General features: G+C 40.4%; 1 protein-coding gene and 1 long non-coding RNA gene across 16 annotated transcripts in view; both read right to left on the minus strand.

Moving 5' to 3' along the window:
* Positions 1 to 2,054: 2,054 nt before the first annotated feature.
* Positions 2,055 to 17,324, minus strand: part of scn8aa (sodium channel, voltage gated, type VIII, alpha subunit a) — a 41,949-nt gene continuing 26,679 nt past the window's right edge. For 12 of the 15 annotated variants that reach the window (XM_067526636.1, XM_067526632.1, XM_067526634.1 and 9 more), the window contains 7 exons: positions 13,339 to 13,461; positions 8,918 to 9,202; positions 8,480 to 8,533; positions 7,760 to 7,897; positions 7,555 to 7,659; positions 7,169 to 7,439; positions 2,055 to 7,071 (listed from right to left, as the gene is read on the minus strand). In XM_067526636.1, coding sequence (XP_067382737.1) covers positions 5,912 to 7,071; positions 7,169 to 7,439; positions 7,555 to 7,659; positions 7,760 to 7,897; positions 8,480 to 8,533; positions 8,918 to 9,202; positions 13,339 to 13,461 — 2,136 coding nt within the window. In that variant the 3' untranslated portion in view covers positions 2,055 to 5,911. The remainder of the gene's footprint in view (positions 7,072 to 7,168; positions 7,440 to 7,554; positions 7,660 to 7,759; positions 7,898 to 8,479; positions 8,534 to 8,917; positions 9,203 to 13,338; positions 13,462 to 17,324) is intronic. The other 3 variants (XM_067526639.1, XM_067526638.1, XM_067526640.1) reach the window with 1 other exon arrangement.
* Positions 13,468 to 15,420, minus strand: LOC137139426 (uncharacterized). The gene is made up of 3 exons (XR_010916324.1): positions 15,048 to 15,420; positions 13,959 to 14,046; positions 13,468 to 13,749 (listed from the first exon to the last, which is right to left on the minus strand). It is a non-coding gene; the product is annotated as an uncharacterized lncRNA (long non-coding RNA).

Here is a 17,324-nt window from a genome sequence, read left to right on the forward strand (position 1 = left end):
AATGTTCAGTGAAAAAGGGGAGGGGCTGTTGGATTTTGGGCAGGTGGAGAGAGACCTTTAAGATATAACGTGAGTATAAGAGTATAATGTGAGGATGTGGCTTGGGTGAGTGCTTCTGGCCATCGTCATGATGGAGAGCTCCCTCTTTGGGCTCCATCCTAGCTCCTTACTCTTACTCTATAGGGAGAGATCAGGGGAAGAGGAAGTGGGAGGGAGGGTAGCAGAAAGGGAGGGAACACCAGCAGAGCAAAAACACAACCCTCTGATCTCAGTCAAGAGTTGAAAGTGGATCAGATAGTAAGGAAAACCCCTCTTCAACTGCTGGCTATTTGCAGATACTGCCTATTTGCCTATTTTCAGCAAGACTGCAGCAAAACGGTACAGAGAAAGAGTATTATCGTTAGACAGAAATGAAGACTCACCGGACTGCAATGGATGACCAGCTCTTTTATAATAATTTATAACTATCACTTGTGATAAAGGTCGATAATAATATTCAGTGTCACTATGATGTGTATAAATAGCTTCTTCATCATTATATTTAACCGTGCTCAGCTCTACCCACAGAAAAACCACATGCTATGTAGGAACATGATTTAGAGGAGGGGAGGTGGGGTGAGGGGAAAGCCAGCAAAGGAGGAAGAGAGAGGGGGACGGTAGGTGTGGCAGTCTATGAATTAGATCGCAGTCCTCTACACACTAAACATATTTTTATAGCTCCACGCCAGTCAGCCCTGCCCTTCTCCAATCAGAGCCAGGCAGGGGATGATCATTCTCCCGGTAGCACCACAAGCACCAAGAACAGCTCCTCCGCATAGCGCACAGCAACACTGGCTGCCACTGGCTGCCACTGGCTGCTCTTACGGTCCGTAAATATTATTAACAAGTCTAATTTTAGGATCACATTTCTTTAATTTGGTAAGGTTTCGGGGGGGGGCAGGTATCCAGGGCAGCTTTGTATGGGTACAAGCTGATGGAGGCACTCAGCCAAACTGGGAGTGTGCTGCTGACTCAGCCTTGACTGCTGCATTAATTTATCTGCACTGCAGTACTCCACCACCTCCCTTTCCCTTTTTTTCCTTACCTCCCCCTCCCTTTCGCACTCCATCTCTCACTCTCTCTTCTCTCCACCTCATTGCACTCACACACAGCCATCCTGGAGCATGGCACTGGAGCAAAGAGAAGACAGAGAGGGCCGCTAGTCATGAAGGGGCTACATATTGCCTACATGTGTTGATGACTGATGACACAGAGGCTTGAAAATATACAAAAAAATCCATTGACACTAAGAAGAAGAAGAAGGACAAGAGGAGCAGGGAGACTTTTGGTTGAAAGGAAAGTGGTTTAAGAGAGGAAATTGAGCCAGGGAGACAAAATAGTAACTCCAGTCATGTTTTATATACAATTCCACATCCTCCCATTTAAAGAAACCATTGGGAAAAACCACAAACAGATCAATAGCCCCCCCGCATGACCACGCCAGTCCTGTTCACATGAGGTTTTAAGGTTATGGGTACAATGACTGTAATATCATACCTCTGAGCTATTTACTTTATGGTGGGCCACAAGCATTACAGTACAGCTGGCCTGCATAATAAGGGGGCTGTAGTCCATCTTCTGCCTGTGAAGGGGACATTAACACGGGGCTTTTAACAAATTCAATAAGTCCATTACATTTGAAAGGCTGCCTTTCACAACCTTGTTAACACAGCACTGCCCAGCTCCATTTCACAGGATGTTTTTTAATCCACTCGCATCCACATAAAGCATTACAAAAGGAAAATAAGCCGCACAAAATGGTGACCACTATCTAAAGTAGTCACTATGAATATCAAACAAACTTTATGGAAAATAGAGGAAATCAAGTGGCTATGCCATACCATATTGCCATTTTATAATAGCAATGCAAAGTATTAGAATGGAAGATTTCATTAAGAAACAGACACAAGTTTTAACTGGAAGGCTGCTTTATTGGTAATAAAAAGGTTCGTGCTCAAATGAAGACAATCTTTCATATATTCTTACCAAGAGCCCAAGTGGTTGTGCAACACACCATCATATTGTACTATTGTATATCCTCTTTTATCACGGTGTCAAATGATAACAACAGTTGAAAAGCACTTTTTAATTTTTCAGCATAAAAGAAAAAACGCCCATAATAAACCATGCTAAAAAAGAATGAGTCCTATAGTCAAATATTGATACAAAAATAAATTTCAGATGGAAACAGAAATATAGAAGAAATAAAACAAATATAGAAGGCAAGCTGCTTTTTCACAAGCCTAGTGGGTGACACACATAGCACTAAGAACAGGACATTTTTGAGTTAGCTGTTTCTCTGTTAACATCACACACTGTTGAATATAAAGATGAAGTGGGGTGTCTGGATGATCCTCCGGCAGTATTTCTGACTCAACATCCCTGATTAATGTTGTGCTCACCTTCGAACCCCCACCCTCTGCAGTTTGGAAACATGTTTCGTTGTCTTTTTTTCTGTTTTGTTCTATTAGTTTTTTAGTGTGGCATCAACATCCAAAATTGCAGAAAAAGCAGAAAAAAGGCACATGCCATTGAGTGGAACACTAGAAACAAACTATTCAACAAAAGAAAGGTGAGGATGAGAAGCAAGTACATGATGTATGTATGTTGAGTCGTAATGGCACTGATGTGTGTCTAGGGGAAATAAGGCCCTGGGGAGATACCATCTCAGGGCAAATGAGGCAGTCAGTCACACCAGCTGACGTCCTCCAGGAAGAAATCACTGGAAAAGTTGGTAGGCAGTGAGGAGAGTCACCTGTGTGTGTTTGTGTGCGTGACTATGGGTGTGTCCTGTATACTCAGTGAAGGTGAGAGATATGACTGTAAGAAGTGAGAAATGTGCTGGTAACATTATCCTTTCATCATGATCAGGCTACAATCCATGGCAAGCAGTTCCAGTAACATCGCATATGAGCTATTTCCCAACATAGAAAGGTGCTGGAAACAACCAGTTTTAGACATCCACTGAACGTGTTGCACATAAATCAAATGTGAAAAACAGTGTTCTTCTGTTTTATGTATATACATATAGACATATATGTATACATGTATATATCTTTTGTATTATATAATATCTATATTTCATTCAATTTCCGTCAACAAAGTGAAAAGTGTCTCAAAAAATCCAAAAGGTAACAAATGTGACAAAGGGCATAGCTGGAAGCCATTCTATATTATTGTTATTATTCATTTTTTTGATTATTAGTAGTAACATTTTTAAAATTCCATATTTACAAAAAACACAACAAAGCATGCCAATAAAATAAAAGAATATAATACAATATTTATATTTTCTTTCAAAAAGGTCATTCTTTTTCAGCGATTGTGCCATTTACATCATAGCCTGCACTGTACATATATGTTTTTGTATTTTCTTTTTTTTTTTCTTTTTTTCTCTTGTTTTTTTTATGTGTGAATGTATCATTCTAAAACATTGCATCCAAGACGGACATGGGTATATTGGATGGCAATACTCACTTATCCTGTGGTTCTCATTGGGAATGTATTTGGTTTTACTGTGCAGCAGCCAAACTGATTCGGAGACCTCATATTGTAAACAGAGCTCAGTTATTTTTACAGACAGGGGGTTCTGAAACAGGCAGTGTTAAACACACCAAATGGCATTAGTGGTGTGACCATGGATGCCGGATTCACATCCAGTCATCCGCTTTTTAATAGGACAATTACTCCTGTGTAGAAAAGAAATGGCAGGAACACCTAAAGAGGCAGCTGTGTCTTGTCTACCACTTGATAAAGCCTCAGTATTTTTTTTTTTATGAAAAACATCCACAAAGCTTATTATACAACATAGTTGTGTCAATGTGAGGCCTGCTGATGTTAATCTCAGTAAGTGTTATGTTTCTAACTCCATCTCTGGCTAATTATTTTTTAAGCGGGTGATACCGTTTGAAAGCCTGCCAGTATGTGAAAAGATGGTGCGAGCCTGGGTCCAACACCACACAGTGTTTAAGAGGTCCCACAAAAGCACAATGATACACTGACAAACATGGGACTTTCAGCACTCCGACTCAGACCAGAGCACAATTTGCTTCCTCTGCTCTTGCTTTTCTTCTTATTCTCGTGGCAGTCAGTCTAAAACACTGAAGGGAGAGGCTCTACATATTTATTGGTCCACGTTATTCTTTTCATTATCAATCCTCCACCTCCCTGTAATATCACACAAAATCATTTCTATTCGAGAGTTCCAAGCACAAGCCCTTCATGGCCATCCACCTTCCATACATGCTAGGCACAATAAGGCATGCATGTCCTTGTGATAATTTCCACTAACTCTGCTGTTTCAGATGGTCAGTGTTGCTCTCACTGATCAATGCTTTTTATAATAATGACTTCATCACAAGGACATAAGAAGAGGATTTGATTCCTAAGATAGCAACCCAAACTGTCTCAAAAGCATTACTGATAGTAAGACTTGCTGGAAAACTCCTATGCAGATTTGAAAGAGTGTAAAACAGGACCTGTAATAAAATTGACCAGTAAAACTACTGTCTACTGTTTCTACCTAAAGGTTTTTTTATTCTTCCACTAGCCCAAAACTAAACTAAAAGTAACTCAACCTTTCTTTCCCTTCCCCATGATCTTGGCATGAGAAATTAACTGCTCTCATTGCCATAACAGGGACCACAAGTAAAGTAACTGTAGGATGGATGTAAAGTACAGTAAGTACACAGAGATCTAAGTCCCAGATTTGGTTTAAAACTACTGACACATTCCTCAAGTCTGAATATCCTCAACATGAGGATATCTTGTTTCGTAATACTCACTTTGGATGAATTAAAGGTAGAGAGAGAGGGCTGGGATCATACAAAAATCATTCCCCCAAATATTCTATATGTCAGTATTCATAATCTTCATCATTTTCCATTTATAGTTCTCCTAAATATTCCAGTGGACGGCCTCAAACAAACAGTCAAGCCACTGCAGTGGTCTGAGAATTAGTGTCTTGTGGACTATGATTACTCATGCATGATTCCTGATCAAAACATGCCTTCATGCAAGTCATTTCTATGCATTGAACGAGTACAATTATTATTATTTATCTGGAACTCGGCCTGAGCAAGTCTCCTTCTGCCCAAGTCAAAACAATGACTAATGACCCTTACACGGTCAGTGTGAAATCCCATGTAGAAAATGTCTTTTTAAGTGTCAGTATAACAAAGAGGAGATGAAAAGACTAGTGACATGGGCCAAATGTTATCTTTTTTGCTGCTCAAATAATACAAAGATGTAAGTATAATCAGCACAAAAAAAAAAATAATAATAATCCTTGTTTATGTTTTTGGGTTTCCCCCTCCCTAGCTAGTGTTTCCTTCCTAGATAATCTTGCTTTGTTGATTATTGTTTTCTTATTGATAAGGAAGTAAGCTCAGTATTACAGACACTCCTTTTAGACTGCTAACACAGTTCTAGTGAGAGCTGTAAGTTCCAGTCCCGTAGCATTGGAGCTTTGCTGCAGAGGGGTCCACATTTGGTGGCGTGGTGGCAGGGATTTTGCAAGTTTCCAATTATCTAGCAGAGATTTCTTTGCCTTGGCAGTTGGTCCCCAAAGAAATATGTCTCACTGGCCAGCACTCCTTGAGTCACTGTATTTCATTTTGTATTTGTTCCTCATTTTATGAACTTGGTCACTATGCAGCAAATGTTCCGCGGTAAACTGATTGTGTTTGGTTCAGCTGTCTTTTATGAGATAAGAAACCACACTGCCTTGGTAATATTTGAGTCTGTAAACATTTTTTTAAATGTTTTGTTGTTTTTTTCTTACTTGCAAATGATCACATTTTCTACATTTGTTGGGTTTGGGCTCAGAGTCTCATCTCCCTGTGTTTTATTGGATTTGTAGAATCACTGAACCCTAACACTTGGATTCCCACTCATCTTTTTGGTTTTTACCCTTCTCTTTCCTGGCCCACTCCTCCTTGTTGTCATCTTGCTTTTCCTTGTCAGGTTTGGTCACGCTGTCGTACGAGGGGAGAGAGGCTGTGGATGGTGTACTCTCTTTTTTCTCCTGGTTGGTCCCACCATTCTCAAGCTTGTTGTTAGCAAAAGCGTGGCGCTTAAAAATGATGCCACGTCTGATGAGGTGAGCTCGGTAGGCGTTCTGGATAATTCTGGCAGAGACATCCTCCTGTTTGCGGCGGAGGGTGGTGGTGATGGGTTCATACGACACCTTAGAGGGGTTGGCTGCCACAAAACGCTCCTCCATCTGCTGCCTCAGCATGTCCAATTCACCACTGTCACCCAGCACACGCTTTGTGAAGGCAAACAGGATGTCCAAGCAGTGAATGCGATCGCCACTCACCATAGGCATGTCCATAGCAATTAGCTCTATAGTGTTGGGCTTTGGCACACGAAGTGGGTGCTCCAATGCATCAGCAAAGTCAGACAGCTTGGCAAAAGTAATAAACTGAGAGGCAGTGGGGTCAAACTTTTCCCAGATTTCATAGAAGGTCTCAAAGTCATCCTCACTGAGTGGATCAGCACTTTCCTCTGTAGCCACACTGAAGTTCTCCAAGATAATGGCAATGTACATGTTGACCACAATCAGGAAAGAAATGATAATGTACATGACAAAAAAGAAGATTCCTACGGAGGGATTACCACAGTCGCCCTTAACTGATGTACCGGGGTTTTCCAGGTGAGGATCGCAGTCCGGTGGGTAGTTGAGAATCGGCAGCAGCAAGCCGTCCCATCCAGCTGATGTGGTGATCATGAAGAGGATGATCATACTATTGCCAAATGTCTCAAAGTTGTACAGGTCATCAATGCCTGCTCCGTGTTTGACATAGCCAAAGTTAGACATGCCGAAGATGGAGAAGATAAACATGACCAGGAAGAGCAATAGGCCAATGTTGAACAGGGCTGGCAGTGACATCATCAAAGCAAAGAGCAATGTCCGGATGCCTTTGGCTCCTTTGATCAGACGGAGGATACGGCCAATGCGAGCCAACCTGATCACCCTGAACAGGGTCGGCGACACAAAGTACTTCTCAATTAGGTCAGCCAAGAACATACCTGAAAGAAAGGAAGATAATACAGTGAGAATATGAGTGACTAGAACTAGTCAGGCTCTCTTACTACTCCCTCTCTGCTCTCTGCCACCTTTACTTACCAACAATAGAGAGGATGACCACTACCACATCAAAGATATTCCAGCCATTGGTGAAGTAATAGTGGCGCAGGGCAAAGAGCTTCAACAAGAATTCCGTGGTAAAGACTACAATAAATATGAAGTTGACCCAGTAGAGGACAACCTCTGTTTCATTCGACTGATCGTCTGTTTCCACCATCATTGTGACCATGTTGAGGCAGATGAGTATCATGATGGAGATGTCAAAAACTTGCTGTGTCACAAAGTCAAACACCATACCCTGGATCTTGTTCTACAAAGTGAAAGCAACAAAGATTGTTTGAATTATACATTTTCATTAACACAGAATGTAAATTGTATAATCGGAGCACTTATTCAAAAGCAGCTGGCCAGTTTAAAAAACATACTGTTGGTCGAGGAATAGGCTTTTGTGGTTTTTTGGATCCCAGTTTTTTCATTGCATTGTAGTACTTCTTCTGTTCCTCCGTCATAAAGATATCCTGACCCCCAAAGTAAAGGGACAAGCAAAAATTTGGTTATAACCATATTCTAACACTTGAAATTGCAAACACTTGAGCAAAATAGGAGATGTAATAAGAAAAGGGGTCTTATCTTTTTCTTCTGCTGGTTGAAGTTGTCGATGATCACACCAATGAAGAGGTTAAGGGTGAAGAAGGAGCCGAATATGATGAAAACCACGAAGTAGATGTACATGTAGATGTTGACTTCATAGTCGGGTTGGTCCTCCACCTTGGAGGAAAGCACGGTGATAAAAATAGCATTTTACTAGTACAGTCATTTGGCTAAAACATTTATTTACATACATACATACATACATACATACATATATATATATATATATATATATATATATATATATATATATATATATATATATATATATATATATATATATATATATATATATATATATATATATATATATATACCATTCTCATATCTGTAAGATAATTATATAGCTATATATATGGCTTAGCACAAAGACTGAAAACTGGAGAAACCAAAGGTAACAAAAATTTGTTTGTTCAAAAAGCAAAGTACAAAGATCACAATGTGCAATTATATTGGTGCTTGTTACTTCCAGAGGTGTGCAATGACTGAGAGGTCAGTCATTATGCAAAACAATTTTTTTGGCATAAGCAAAAGTGTTTAATCTTCTCATCTGCTGTAACTTTCTACAAGATATGAGTTCTCAGTCATTATATAGTCAACTATTGCCTTAAGACATGCATGCAAAAAACCTGGCAAACAGTAAAATACTGTATGCATGTATAAGCATTACAGCATTTATTGAAAAAGAAATGTGTGTACCTCTCTGGAATCCACAGCTGCGTACATGATGTCCATCCAGCCTTTGAATGTGGCCTTTTAAAAGAGACACACGACTGAATACATTTGTAGAAACAAACAACAAAAAATACTAAGCAAATTCCAAATTGAAATCAAAGAATACTCGAACTCAAACCGAAAGTGATGCATGTCCTGTGGTATAGCTTGTGCATGGAAAGAAACAAGTAGATGAAGAAAAGAGCATGAAGAAACATACAATAATATGCAATGAGTATTAACATTACACAGCCTCAGACTGATGTGAAAGTAAATGGAATTTGAAGGCAAAAAAAGACTCTCAGATTAAATAAGTAAGTTAAGAAATAATAAAAGGAAAAACTCAGAAAATTGGAAAAGAAATCCAAGTTAGCATGAAACAAGAAATGGAGTTACAGAGGAGAGGAGGAGGGACATTCTCACCACTTGCAGCAGTGCAAGGTAGCCAGCGCCCACATTGTCAAAGTTGATCTTGACATTCTTCCACCTGACTTCAGTGAAATTTTGTTTAATGAGGGCCTCACACTGGGTCTTGTTGTTGACCACATCGACAGGGAAGTATTCCTCTGATGTCTCATTGAAGCAGTAGTAGTACTTGCCCGCAAACAGGTTGACCCCCATGATACTGAAAATCAGCCAAAAGATGAGGCAAACCAGCAACACATTCATAATGGAAGGGATGGCACCCACCAAGGCGTTGACTACCACCTAGACCAGACCAAGGAAGACAAGACATGACAGTGTGAGAACCAGGAAATAAAAGCAGTTCATTCAACCCCTTCAACAAGACACTACATACTGTTATGGCGTTACACTTGGTATTTAAATTCACTATATGTTACAGGTACAAAAACTGTAGTTCATTACACTTTGACATAACCATAAATAAGCAGGGCATACCACTGTTATGTGCCTACTGAACCGTAGGGAACTAATAGGAATGAGAGCTGTATCAGTCCTGTTCTAATTAGAGCAGTGCTAATGTGACTATAAGATGCTCTTTTATCTGTTGAAATATACTGAACTGTTTAAGGGATAGTCAAGCACACACATATATTAAATACATGCTGTTCATCCACACATACACAGCTTCTCTGTGTTTATCTCTGACAAAACCAATTAATGCTCCTAGTATAATTTTGTATAGGTATTACAATATTTAACATTGTAATGTTATACAAAACAGTGTAGATGTGCGTATTTTTCTAAATGATTACTCTATAAAAGCTACGACAGCAGTAAACAGTTAGTGTTTGCCATACCACTATGAAGTGTCCACTATAACCACCCCAACCTTAGACAGCCTACACTCTTAAACTCATTTAACAATGTAACATAATGGCAGTAAAAAACAAAAAATCAAGACCCAAAATCTAGTCTTTTCTAGTAGTTAAATCAAATTCCCTGTAGATTTATCATAGCCAGTGATAAGCTCAGCACAGAGTGAACCGCTCACTACCAGTGTTAGGCAGGCAGACCAGCAGCTCTAAGGCAGACAGCTGAGCATGCATGTCTTTGGCAGAGTCAGAGTTTTTTAGAGCCATATTCCCTCCTCATTACTGACAGATAGGGAGGAGCTCTAGAGCAGGATTCTCTCTGTGTGTACAAGATTTTCATGCTGAATGTGGAATCATAAATTTCACATGTGGTGTACAGAAGAAACAATGGTAAGTTATTGTGTAAAGTCCAAAGGGACTTTTGGTTATTTGCCAAATACAGTCAGTCTTTCCCACATGTGTGTTGGTATTGCACTCACTGAGAGAATGGCTCTTTGCTAATTCTGATCCATAGTTCAACCACTTTCAGAAAATTCAGTGTAAAAGAATTAGGCCATGCTGTGTGGAAAGCATTCTCAGAAAGAGGGAAAATGGCTTTCAAAAATGCATAATGTGCATCTGCAGTTATAGTACATGCATGTTACATGGCATTGTGCAATCCCAAGAACCGCTTGAATCAATAAATACATAAATAGAGAAATGTGTGGAAAGAGAGATAGCTTGTAAAAAGATCATGGTTGAAGCTTTGTGTGTCTAATGAGCCATTCTGATATTTACATGAATTATATGGGTGTCTAAAAAATATCTGCAGGGCATTTGTTAGTTAAACAACATGGGTCTGTAATGTAGACTGTTTTGGCCTGCTCATAGTGAAGACCGGCCATGGAAGTGATTGGGGTTCAGAAATTAAATCCCTATAAAGATCCCACAATTGGTGACGCTTTTAATAGCTGGTAAAGTTACAATCACCAGATGACATTTTAAAATCTGTTGGGGTAACTTAAACCTCAGCAAGTGAGGGATTTACTGAAACTGGGGTAAAAGACGACTAGATATAGCGTCATTCCTGTACAATGCATTGCTCCAAACAAACCTGGATTAGAGAGCTGCCTTAAGAGAAAGAGAACCTCAGAACAGCCCATGATCATTGCATGTTAAGCAGTGCAACGTGTCCAACCCTCTGCGCTGTTGAGCTGTGTTGCATCGTGTTGTGACATCAAGCAGCGGGGTTGTGTTCATTTTCATCATTCTAATCATCGCAATCTCTTTCGTACGGTGTCATCTCTCCATTCATGTACTTCCCAATTCATTTATTTATTGCTTTCACCTTAAATTTTCCATTTCAGTTCAAACAAAATGGTAATTCAATTGATGAACATATACATTATAGTTAAAATTGATACAGCAGGATCAAATTCCTCTGTTTGTTTCCCTTTGTGTTACTGGGCCATCCTCACCTCTTTTATCACATATACACACTGAATGAGTTCATTCTCAGGGGCACAGGTATTTCTTTAATAGACCCTATTAAAGCAAATGTGCCATGATTTCCAACCCCAAAAATGACATGATCTTATTTACAGGGCTACTACCCATCCTCAAATTAAAATTAAACCTATTAAGTTTCACAGAAACATTCACAACCACATCCATAAAGCCTATCCAGGGCCTAAAAGCACTGATGTCTGCCCATACGCAACAGCATCACATTTTAGTCACTGGATATCTAATATGAATGAGACTTCACTGTGAGTCAAATTTTAAAATAAAATTTGTTTACAATCAATCCACCCACTAAATTATCACACAGGCGGCCTTCTCCTGCTGCTCTGTCATTTTTGGGACATACCAAAGAGGGGCGACACATTGTCTCTCTAGGTTTGAGAGTGTTGTCCGAACACTGTAGTGCTTGTCAACCTATATGGGCCACCACCCACCCAGACCCAGAATTCAAAGAGTTTAACTGGGCTATTGTTGCCTCCCAGTTTCACTTCCTGTGGGAGTGGAAGGCAACAGGAAGCCAGGGCCTGCTGTATGCGCTACAGTATGTTGTGCCATGACATGACAGCAGTTATGCCTTGTGCAAAATGGCAGCCTGGCATATTTGCTAAGCTTCTGCCTGCATTCCAAAAGGAAGCCACTAAAAATTATAATAAACATATAATATGGGCAATGTTGAGACGTTTGCAGTAATAATCTGCTGCCCGAATAGATTGTCAGCAGATCAGATGGTCGGATGGAACGACCCAAGGTGCTGGTACTTGCAGAAGCTTAACAAATACATTCCTCCCAGAGCCACAACACAGTGCGTGTGTGGTTTCTGTCTCAGTTCCTGATGCAGAAAGATCCTGGACAAGCAGGAGAGAGTGTGGTGACCCTTCAGCAGTCCGGCCCAGCCAAACCGGGTCGAGGTGGAGTGATAAGTGGAGGGATAAGGGTTTGCAGAGGAAGAGGAGGGAGAAGGATGGGGTGGGTGCTGCACAGTGCTGCACATGTAGGGCTGAGTTAGAGGAAGAGGTGGGAAAAAGGTCTGAGGTGAAGAGGAGAAGCTCAAACTAGAAGACAATGCAACCAGTCCAAGAATAGTGAGAGGTAAAAGAGAATGAGATCACAAGAGAATAAGAGAGAGAAAAAGACAGACAGGAGGGACTACGGGTGACAACAACCAGGTGCAACCTATCGCTACCACTAGTCACCGTGACAACCAATCAAATCTATATATTTTAGACACGAGACAGCTCAAACAACCAGAGGTCCTGTCACAGCGAGTGATCTCTAAATCTTAATTTACAAATTAGACAGATTCCTCAGAGTGGTTGTTTGGCAGCTGTCCTGCATGCAGAGTTTTTGTGTGACTGGTTAGGCAGAGGTTTTGGTGTCTTGCAGCTCCCCGGTTCCTGCTGGTTGTTCTCGATACCAAATGCATTGAGGAATGGTGTGATCTGGGGAGGGCGGAGGTTATGGGAGCGGGGGGGGGGGGGGGGCATGGGGGGGGGGGGGGGGCATGGGGGGGGGTCTCAATTGAAAGCAGTGGTTGAAAATCAGGCCAAATGAAGAGCTAATAGTTGATTTGAATGTTCTATGAGATGGCATGTAAGTTTGGTTAGCTTGAACAATTTCACATTCACTTTGGCCAATCAAAAAGAAACAAAGTAATCAAAATTTCTAGTTTGTTACTTATGTGATGAGGCAGCTTTGTAAAAGATATTTCTGTTGCTCTTTGGGTAATTTTTCATATAAAACAAATAAATTTTTTCTGTAGATTTTTGTTTGTTTAATGTATTCAATTGAAATGCATGTTGTTCTGCTGGTTATTTACTTCACTGTTACTTTACTCAGTCTCCCAGCTGCATCATGACTTGTTCTTTCGCTCTAACAAAGGCATGGTACAGGATTGCGCATGGAAAGGTGACTTCTTGGCTTTCATTTCCTGGTTTTAAAAACAATCCCCCAATATTATGGACTTTTTTTTTTTGCCCTCTTTGTTTGTTTTTAGATCAGTTCTAGCATGCTTTAAACTGTTGAATGGGCATGCGGAAGGATCAGCTGCTTAGCTTTGGATCTTACCCTCATCCCTTCAAAACGTGACAAGGCTCTGAGGGGTCTCAAGGCCCTTAGTGTCCTGAGTGATTTAATGGGCCCTAGATCGGAGTAGCCCAGCGCATTAGCTACAAGGCTGACTATAGACACCTACACAAAAACAGAGAAGCAAAAGAGGTTCCAAACTGTTAGAAGTAAGAATATTCACTAGGGAAGAGAGATGGCCCTGGTATAGGCGGAGAGTTGCTTAACACACACACACATAAATCTATGCATGTATATGCATGTATAATATGGCATTTATACATGTAAATACACTGAGAGAGAAGGTCAATATTTAGTATAGGTTTTATGTGCGTAGAATTTTTATGAGCAGTAGGCCAGTGGGATTGTTTGTTATTTGGGGGCAGTTGACGAGGTGTGAATAGTCCTTTGTACCTGCAAAGAAATTTTTGGTTGAGAGAGAAAGAGAGGAGATAGAGACATAAGACTCAAATAGAGGGTAAATAAGCCAGAAAAGAGTGCTACATGGTTTAGTAAAGATACAAGCGAAGGGACTGGGAGAGGAAGAGGAGTTGGGGAGGGAGGGAAGGAGAGAGGTTACCCTGTAGAAGCTGATAAAAACCCAACAGACTTGAGAGCCTTACCCTTGCCCCTCTAACATTGTCTCTCCATGTCGCTCTTGGGCTGAGGCATAAAATCCCATACAATTTAAGACAGACAAACTAACGGAACCTAAGAGAAAGAATACAAGTAAACATGTACAAGTGTGTCATTTCACCATTTTCGTTCTCAGACATCAAATCAAATGTGTCATACAGCATTTAGAGTCAAATAGGAGAGGCACAGTCACATGAACCACACACAAGTAACAGGGATGGAGGTTAAGGGCAGACCAGATATAGTTATTAGCACTGGATGGCACTGAAAGGACAAAAATACACAGAATACAGTCGAGTTACACACGGTTAACAACGGTTAACAATAACAAAACACAAAGAAACTGGTGCAGCCCCTCTCACGTCCAGCAGCAGCCAGCAAGGTACTGATGCAGCCAAAGAGAGCTTCATAGTGTGTGATCACTGGTTGGAAACATTCACTAAGTCATTATTTCACATAACTGTATAAACACCCATTAGCACCACTTCTGAAAATGTAAGGAATTTGGTAAAAAATCAATGTAAGTTCATGCAAAGTGGTCGTAGGTTTTGTAACTGTGAACTCCCCCATACAGCTGATCTAAACTGAACACATATGCAGTATTGGATCCCCAGGGGGTGAAATGGATGGAGTACAGTCGATAAGCTGCACTAATTTATGTAGTGGAAGAACGATTTAGCCTTGATGAAGTCACCTCAAGTGTACCAAGATGGGCATCACAAGCTATCTGCAGCATAGGGAAGTATTCTTTGGTTGAATGCAGATTATTTGAGATGCAAATGCAGGATGCAGGTGGGTAGTTGGATTAGAATGAGGCTCAAAGTCTTTGCAATTGATTTCAGTCAACTAATGATACATTTCTTTGTTCTCAAATTTGTAAGTATTTTTAAGTATTCATCCTTAGGAATAGTACAGTAATCCCTCTGGATGCTGGAGAGACTGAAACAGGGGGAGTACCAGTTCCTTATAAATAAGGAAAAATATCAACAGTGAACACATGTGGAAGCACCTCCAACCAGCCATCGACACCAACCGGTCAAACTCACCGCAAGAAGTACACAACATCCAAAGCTTACCAAGGTCACGGAGGGAGGATTTTAACAGGCAAAATCTTCATTTTAACTTAGGCGCCATCATCAACACAGACGGAAACTCTTCAGTCATTACAAGGTGGTGTCTATCGCAGCTACAGAAAGAGCAGCGGGAAAGATGTCAGCACGGATTCCCACTTTTTAATGTAATGGTTGGAAAAAGTTCAAAAATTGGCTCCAGAATGTCATGCATGTCAGGCCTTTAATTGGATTCTGATGTGATGTCTACTTACTCTTTGGCACGAAGCCCCTGTTTACATCAATAGTCTTGCTTCTTTCATAGGTTTGCAGTTGTTGTGGTGGGGAGAGAGTAAAATAAAGATTTTGCCTTTATCTACACTACAGTGTTTGGGGTAATTGTCACCTTCAGCCTGACCCCTTGGAGACCCCACTTTGGGGTGCCTGGCATGTGGCCCCCCAGCTGTGCCAGCTGTGCAGTAGCAGCCTCAGTGCCTCAGGGTTCTTCTCACAGAGCTCTGCAAGGCAAGGCCAATGACATCTGGGGCTGTGATCCCATGATGACGACAGCACAAACCAAACAGAAATAAAGAAAACTAAAAACAAAGGGAAAAACACAACAAACCAATGATAATACTCTGAGTGAAAAAGAAAGATGAATGGAATATGGCCCACATCAACCTCAGGTTCACAATTCTATATTACTTCTAATCAGGATTTCCCTGTTGTACATAGCCATTATTAAACAGCTAATGTAGGACATATATGGATTTTTATTCTTACAATATAAGCGTTATACTATACTAATTTACTTTGAAAATATGTATTTGTTTTCCAGCAATAGTTTGACATAATCATTAACTCTCTTACAATTAGTTTCTTTCCCCTAACATTTTACCCAACACATTATACAAACAAAAATCAAATGGATAACAAAAAGATAACACAGGGGAAATGAGGAGGAACACACTCAGAGGAAAATATAGGCCGGTCTAATGATGGTGCCCCCCCTTTTCAATGGCAATGGTGTCACCCCACAACATAGGATGGTAGAGGCACATTCAGGCACACTCACCAAGCATTTCTTTTTTTTTCTTTCTTTTTTTTTTAATGGACGGGGAGCGCTTGGGAAGACCAAACTTACCGCCGGCTGCCTGTCACCCACCATCATTACATCTCAGCACAATATCACCACATTCCTGAGGTTACACTTCCAAGAAGGAACGAAAAGGAGGACAGGGAAAGAGGTAAGGAGAAGGACGAACTTCTCTTTTTGTAACATTTTTACAACTTGGGAAAACGTAGCGCCCTGCACTGTCCCAAGTGTGGGCTTGACAACACACCTACAGAGAGGGAGTCTACAATGGCAATAACCAGAATCAGTCCAGTAAGGTAAGATACTGCTACAAGTGTGTGCTATATATGTCCGTTTGTGTATGTATAGTATCTTCTTCGGTACTTGAGTGTAATTGTACACTATACAAATGGTAAAATGTCAAAATGCACTGAAGTAAAATGCAAGGTTTGAAAAAAATGAAGTGTACATTTTGATATGTAAAAGATGTGTTTGATGAGGTGCTCTGGATTACAGGAACTTCTAATGGATCAACATGGTAACTTCTTGTCACTGATAGGAGTCCACTTATGGGTGTTGGACACTGCGGAGAGGTGGTTAGTTCAAGGAGAAAGTCAGAAGTCAGAGAAATTATTATTCTATCCATCTCAGCGCGCTCCCCCCACCCCACCCCCGAGCTAGCACATTTGTCGAATTCAATTGTTTTAGGCTTTTTGCCATGACAAATGTTTCCGTGAATCTCTCATTTAATTCCCCCAAAGACTCAAACATAAAGTGTGTTTTGTCTTGGAAGTGCACAAAAAAGATGCTAGTAATGTAGTTTGTGTAACTGCAAAGGATAGAATAAAGAATTATCCCTGTTCTGGTCTTTCAGACTTGACTGACACGAGGAGCAGAGAAGTACACAGAGAGAGAAAGGACAAAGGCACATATCAAACATCTTACAGGTTAGAAACACAGGCAAAGACAGCTTTACATAGACACATCTTTGACACATTACCATTGCCCTGAGTATGACTTGAATAAGGTTTGTAATCCATAATCTGCTTAAAAGGGGTTGTATTTGATTTGAAATTATTTCTGTTCATTTTGATACAAGACAAATAAATTGGGAATTAAAAAAGCAGAATGAATTCATTGCTTGTTTTGTGTTGTGTGTTATCCCCAAGCAGATAGCTGTACATATTCAAACATATCTGAGTGATAAACTAAAAAATATATAAGGACTG

The sequence above is a fragment of the Channa argus genome, chromosome 13 (genome assembly GCF_033026475.1).
Source record: "Channa argus isolate prfri chromosome 13, Channa argus male v1.0, whole genome shotgun sequence".
NCBI lineage: Eukaryota > Metazoa > Chordata > Actinopteri > Anabantiformes > Channidae > Channa > Channa argus.